The sequence below is a fragment of the Sinocyclocheilus anshuiensis genome, unplaced genomic scaffold (assembly GCF_001515605.1).
Source record: "Sinocyclocheilus anshuiensis isolate Anshui unplaced genomic scaffold, SAMN03320099.WGS_v1.1 scaffold249, whole genome shotgun sequence".
NCBI lineage: Eukaryota > Metazoa > Chordata > Actinopteri > Cypriniformes > Cyprinidae > Sinocyclocheilus > Sinocyclocheilus anshuiensis.
In genome coordinates this window covers 1,160,432-1,167,451 of record NW_015540871.1, presented here as the reverse complement: position 1 = coordinate 1,167,451, position 7,020 = coordinate 1,160,432, and the positions used below count along the sequence as shown (strand labels likewise).

The 7,020-nt window shown below is 34.5% G+C and overlaps 1 protein-coding gene across 1 annotated transcript; it reads left to right on the top strand.

Annotated features, from left to right (window-relative positions):
- The first annotated feature begins 1,133 nt into the window (after positions 1-1,133).
- Positions 1,134-6,830, top strand: LOC107688152 (ras-related C3 botulinum toxin substrate 3). The gene is made up of 6 exons (XM_016485734.1): positions 1,134-1,312; positions 2,939-3,010; positions 3,125-3,242; positions 4,086-4,148; positions 4,242-4,401; positions 5,476-6,830. The coding sequence occupies exons 1-6, from the start codon at positions 1,278-1,280 to the stop codon at positions 5,604-5,606; spliced, it is 579 nt and encodes a 192-aa protein (XP_016341220.1). The 5' UTR covers positions 1,134-1,277; the 3' UTR covers positions 5,607-6,830.
- The last annotated feature ends 190 nt before the right edge of the window (positions 6,831-7,020 follow it).

The following is a 7,020-nucleotide window of genomic DNA, read 5'->3' as shown; positions in this document are numbered from 1 at the left end:
ATTGATACTCTGGAAATGTGTTTGTATTACCACCCTCAACCTTATTAATTTTTTATTTTTTTATTTTTCTGGAGCTTGCTTTTCATTCCCTGGTTGTGACTGCCAATGGTGTTTTCTTCTGAAGTTTTCAGTAAAATTGTGTTCTAGTATGTACAGAGGAATTGATATATTTGCTCATAAGCTTTGCCATCAGGGCTTAGAGACTCCTGTTCACCCATTCTTTAGTTTGTCAAGCCCTCAGCACAGAGAGTTATAAAATGTCAGAGGACCATTTTTCTATTATTCTTTTTCTATGATTGTACGGTTTGATTTCATTGGATGTGCTCAAGTTGTAAACCTTTGGTATAGATTGTCCCAATGGCAGGTCAAGCAATAAAATGATTAATTCTTGAATATGTGAGCGTCTTGTGTTTCCTGTACTGTTTTCATACATCAAAAGTATTTCTCTCAAGGACTATGGATTCAAATTAACAATACTTAGTACTAATGCATGATTTGTGTATTACATATTTTGACATAAAATACTTTGAATTAATCATACTGGATCAAACATAAATCCTGCTGAAATCTGCTGGCCCCATGGATCATTCCCACTTTTCATTCCATAAGCTAAGCTACATCCCCAGTAAATACTAAATTATTACATTTATTTTTATAAATATAAAATAATTTCTAAGAGGCTAATTTGCAGAAATATTAATTGGATAACATCTCATTGTTAAAATGGGTTACTGTATATGTATTTTAAGGACTCCTTTTTTTTTTTTTTAAGGATTATTCATTTTATCCAGCTCCAGGGAGTTGACCCTTCCCAAAACATTTGTAGTCATGTTAATTAATGGCATTTTTCCAGAGATTTCTGTATCATTTTACCCCACCCATCCACACCCAATACAACAACTGTAAATCTCAGTTCCGTCCACTACTTGTGTTTTTTTTATTTTTTATGTCAACCGGTTTTTTTACACGTGTTTTTAATAAATTTTTAATGTTTTTAATGTTCAGTGTTTACTTCTTTATCTATTAAATGAATCATATTTCCACAGACGCATCCTACTATGATACAGAATGAGAGAGAGACAGGCAGACTCGCGAGATCTCCGAAAGCGTACGAACCTAGTGTTCGTCTTTTTTCGTAAGTATCGTGAAATACCCGACTGCCACCGACCGCTGCTGCAGCTGAGCAGCAATTGTACCAGCCCACAGGCACCTTAACATCACGTTTCAGGCTATTTCTTCAGATTCCTCGCTCGTCGGATACTACTCGTGCACTGCAAATGCAAGCCATTAAGTGTGTTGTTGTCGGCGACGGGTAAGATGTTGAAGAACAAATGCTAAAATTGCTTATTTTTGTGCGGAGGTTTCTTTTAGGGAAAAACAATTGTTGCGAGAAGGCGCTGGGGGAGTGGGGATTGTGGTTTGGCTCAGCGGATGAGTGAGATCTGCTGAGACAGAATTGAGGTGTTTCTAATTATTAAACATATATTACTGTGTCGTTCTCCGAGACAGCTTAGTTGTTTTCATTATGGTTTTAAATTAGATTGTAATGAGCATAGGCTCATGGTGATAGCTGTTTTGTTAAATATATGCTTAGGCGTACAATTAGCATTTGTACATGTGTGTTCCATTTTTTAAATGAATCAGTTTCGCTTTAAAGTATTGTGGCAGTGATAACATGTAAACCATGCACATATTAAATGGTGGAATGGCTATGTAATGATGTCATGTTTTCAAACCTACATCACTAGAGCTCCGCTGGAAATATGATCGTAAAGCTTGTGAGCCCGAACTTTCTCGTTAACCTTTTCAGAATTCATTCTTTTCTTATCAGAGAGCATCATAAAATAAAACAGGCCTAATTCCATCTAAAATTCTTAATACGATATTTTTCCCAACGATGATGAACATGGAAACAAATAGTTGCGTTGTAATTGGTATGTATTTGGTAGATGTCAACTTTCATTTTTGTAATAATCATTTCATTACCCATACTGGTTATTTTTAAGATTTAAATGTCACATAAACACCATTCAACATCAGTTTTTTTTCTTTTCTGTAAATAATCACTAGATAGGCAAATTATTAGACTACAATAGTAGAATGTAATATGTACTATGACATTTTAACAATAATAATACTAATAGGCCTACTATTTTAGCGTAAAATACATGTCAAGCATTTCTGTAAATTCTGAAAAATTATGAATAATGTTATTGTAAATACTGTAGTTGTGATATAGAGGAACCGATAGAACAAAAAAAAATTGGTCAAATAGTTTATTATCTCTAGTATTTGGTGTGATTTGGACTTATGTCATGGTATTAGTTAAATATATGTGCTTAATTCATAGTTTGGAGAATTAATATTAGCTGTTTTGGTGATGCAGTTAATCTAGTAACCATGTAAGGTTTAGCCCCTGTCTCATGATACACGCTTTCTGTCATTTGACATGTGAAACTGCATTTCACAGCCTACTGATCTAATGACAGGAATACAAATTCAGGCTTCTAAGCCCTCAAACATACTTGATGCTTTTACGTAACTTTTTCTGTTTTTACCCATTTTATTATCAGACTTCCTCACACTTAAACTTCTTTTCCTAGTTTTTATCACTTTTCACTTTATCACTTTTTACCACTGCATTTCCTGTCTACCCTCTTTACTCCAATTTCTATGTAAGTGCATGCAGTGTGTGTTTTCGTGACAAGAAGCTGTTATTCCTCCCTAATCTGGTGGGGCAGTTCATTTGAGAACAGAACTGTGAATTAGTGGCTGCCAGTGTGCCATCGAGCCCAAGAGTGAATGTAATGCCTGGATGACTACCTACAGGCCTTTCTGCCTGCTTTCCACAATTGTTTGCTTGATGTGCCGTGTTTGTGCAGTCCTTGCTCCTCAGTACTGCAGTCACACTTACCACTTAGCATCTTTTGTATTTCAGTGCCGTGGGTAAGACATGCCTGCTCATCAGCTACACCACTAATGCCTTCCCAGGAGAGTATATTCCCACAGTGTGAGTACAGTTTGATACTTTGAAATGGGAATTATTCCTGAGTGTCTGTGCTGCCCATGTTTGTCAGTTTACTTCTGTGGATGAGTTTCTGAAAAATCTGTGTGTGACCCTCAGATTTGACAACTACTCTGCCAATGTTATGGTGGATGGTAAGCCTGTTAACTTAGGCCTCTGGGATACAGCAGGACAGGAGGACTACGATCGCCTTAGACCACTCTCCTATCCCCAAACAGTAAGTAAATATCTCTGTTACTGGCTCTGTAATCCTGAGTTATCATAAATAATCATCTACTTTAGCTAGGAGATTTTTTTTGGGTGAAAACTTTGTCTTTTTACAGTGTTTTTGTTTAGTCAATATGCTGACTATTTATTTTACTCATTACTAAGACTTCATTAATAATAATTTTTGGACTCATGCACAGTCTGTTTTTGCTTTGTAAATTATAGCCAATAACTAATTTTGGTACAGAGACTAGCTTTGTTTGGAGTTGGATCTTATTTCTTTTGAGCACTGGGCAGGGTTTTGGGCATGTAGCCAATTTAATTATTTGTTTGTCCAATTTAATTATTTGAATCCCCCTACCTTTCCTCTGTCCCTCATTATGAAAATATACATTACCATTCAAAGGTTTGGGGTCAGTAAGATTTTATAAATACTTTTATTCAGCAAGGACACATTAAACTGATCAAAAGATTCAAATAAATGCTGTTCTTAACTTATTATTCATTTAAGAATTCTGGAAAATGTATCACTGTTTCCACAAAACAAATTCAGCTTTGCCATCACAGGAATAAATGACATTTTAAAATATATTAAAATAAAAACGGTTATTTTAAATTGTGATAATATATCTCAATATGACCGTTTTTACTGTATTTTTGATCAAATAAATGCAGACTTGGTATGCATAAAGAGCTTCCTTCAATACATTAATAAATCGTACAGATTCATTTCTTCAAATGATAAATGATTTAAAAAGGTTATAAAAAGTTATAAAAATGATGCGTCAGTGTAATCAGAAATTAATAATTGATAACATTGATTTTTACAAAGAGTCTCCTTTGCTTTCTACAGGATGTATTTTTAATTTGCTTCTCTCTGGTGAGCCCCGCTTCCTTTGAGAATGTAAGAGCAAAGGTTAGTATCCACCAAAAAAATAAGAAATATTTCCTGGACATTTGGATCCCTTTGTATTAGGGTGCCTTGTGTTAACCAGATTTCTCTTTGTAGTGGTACCCTGAGGTTCGCCATCACTGTCCAAACACCCCCATCATACTTGTGGGCACTAAACTTGATCTGCGAGATGACAAAGACACGATTGAACGCCTGCGGGATAAGAAACTAGCTCCCATCACATACCCACAAGGTCTTGCTATGGCTAGAGAGATTGGTAAGAACTTTTTCCTGGGTATATGGTATTTTTCTTCTTGGCAGGTCTTCCAGCCAGTTCTATCAAACTTTTACAATTAATCCAGAATGTGGCTGCAAGATTAATCTTTAATGAACCGAAAAGAATGCCCGTCACACCTCTGTTCATCAGTTTGCACTGGCTACCAGTAGCTGCTCACATAAAATTCAAGGCATTAATGTTTGCCTACAAAACCACCACTGGCTCTGCACCCCTTTACCTAAATTCATTACTTCAGAGTTATGTGCCCTCTAGAAGCTTGCGTTCTGCAAGTGAACGGCGTATTATTGTGCCATCTCAAAGAAGCACGAAATCACTTTTACGGACTTGTAAATTAAATGTTCCCTCCTGGTGGAATGACCTGCCCAAATCAATCCGAGCAGCTGAGTCCTTAACCATCTTCAAGAAACGACTAAAAACACATCTCTTTCATCTTTATTTGACCCTCTAACTCTAGCACTCTCTATTCTAATTATATTCTTAAAAAAAATAAAAATAAAAAAAAATAACACTTGCTTTCTAATCTTTTTGTATTCTATCTGTTTTCTTTTCATTTATTATACAATTAACAAAAGCAAAAAAGACGTCTAACACTAGCTTGCTCTGTTCTTTTTCTATTCTATCTGTTTCTATCTTTTTATTTATTATATTATTTAAAAAACCCTTGCTATGTGTACTGCATTAAGCTAACTGAGACTTGTTATAGCACTTGTATATCATTGCTCTTTTGTTGATTTTGATTGCTTCCATTGTCCGCTTTGGATAAAAGCGTCTGCTAAATGACTAAATGTAAAAAAAACACCAATGTTGAACCAAAATTGCTAGTAAAGTTAAAAAAACAAGTACTAAGAAATGGCAAGTAACACAATGAATTAAACATTTTTAAGAACAAAAACTGAAATAATATTTTCTGGTAAAACTTACTTAAATAGTCTTTATTTACTTAAAAAAAATCATTTTTTACCAACTTTTTCAGTGTGCTGTGATAGTGTTTCGGCATTGAAGTGGGGCATTGTAACATGTATAGTTGGCTTATTGAAATCTTTGGCTCTGTAGGTGCTGTGAAATATCTGGAGTGCTCTGCTCTTACACAGCGGGGTTTAAAAACCGTGTTTGATGAGGCCATCCGTGCTGTTTTATGTCCTCCACCTGTAAAGAAAAGGGGCAAGAAGTGTACTGTATTTTGAGGAAGACCGCAACTCATTTCTTCATTGATATGTCATGTAAACAGCAGGCTCTTGCTCTTCAGCTCTGCTGTTAGCATCAGATCAATTCAACTTGTGAGGTGACAAGCTGCAGAGACATGCATTTCCATGGTGTGTCTGGTGTAACAGATATATCAACATAAATATGCCAAATTTGCTTTGCCTTAAATTGTTGGTTTAATGTGAAAATTTATTGGAAGAGAATGACATAAGGCCATGGCATCAGGATGAATAATTAGTTACTGAAGAACAAGCATAGCTAACTGTAAGGTTCTTTGCTCTGTTGCAGCAAATGTTACATTTTTCAGAGCTTATTGTGTGGAAATCGTGGCTATTCATATTTTATCTGCACATCATTTTCCCTTTTGGGATCTGTGAATGTGTCAGAAGATTATGTAAATAGATATTGTGAATAGCTTTTGCGACCTACATGTGTGGCCATAGTCAATTCTCTCACTTGAGGGGTGACGGTAAATACATTTTTAAGTATTTTACTTTCAGCTTTTATTGCCTGTTAAACATTTCATACTGTACCTGTGTTTTAATGTGACTACTGTATGTGATGATTTGTTAAACAATGGCAGAAATATTACACACTGAAATATTTGTTTGCCTATAAAATACTATTAGATACTATAAACAAAAATAATACTATATAAAACAAGCTGTAATCACAATTGGCTGTAATGTTTAATGGACTACATACTGCAACTTACAATGGAAACCATTTAGTGTAGATTGTACATCTTGTTTAAAAGTTGTTTTGTCTTTTTTTTTTGTTTTGTTTTTTTTGTTATACATATGTTTTGAAACATGATGGAATGTGCCATTACTGATTTTTGTGCAGGGCTAACAAATTGTTTTAACACTTGTAAGTGTTCAGATGATTCTTTGAAATGTTCTTTTATCTTTTAATGACTAATATTTCAATTTTAAAGAGATAGAAATGTGTGTATGTGTGCCAATTGAGCATTTATATTTTGTTAGCATAAGGCATTTTTTTTATTGAACTAATGAATGAAAATTAAACCAATGGCACATACATCATCTCAGTGGCAGTTTCAGTCCTTGCTCAAAAATAAATCACTGAGTGTGGCATCATTGTGAAGGTATAGTTGTGGCTGTTACGTGGTCTTTTATTCGTTTGATAAGTAACAGCAGGATGATGTACAGCCATATGGTCATTATCTCAAAATAAACCCTTCAGTGTGGTATATGATCCTTGATGATGATCGGCTGATTGTACAATATCTCTTACATACAGAGATAATGCATTTTTTGTTAACGTTTTTTTTTTATTATTGTTGTTGGTTCCATACACTATTAGTATAATTAATAACTATTATGTTTGCAGTTCAAACTGACCAAAATTGGTTTTAATATAATTCACTAAAAA

Coding starts and splice junctions, on each gene's coding strand:
- LOC107688152 (XM_016485734.1), top strand. CDS start 1,278: ATGCAAGCCATTAAGTGTGTTGTTGTCGGCGACGG. Junction 1,313..2,938: donor TGTGTTGTTGTCGGCGACGG/GTAAGATGTTGA, acceptor TTTGTATTTCAG/TGCCGTGGGTAAGACATGCC. Junction 4,149..4,241: donor TTGAGAATGTAAGAGCAAAG/GTTAGTATCCAC, acceptor TTCTCTTTGTAG/TGGTACCCTGAGGTTCGCCA.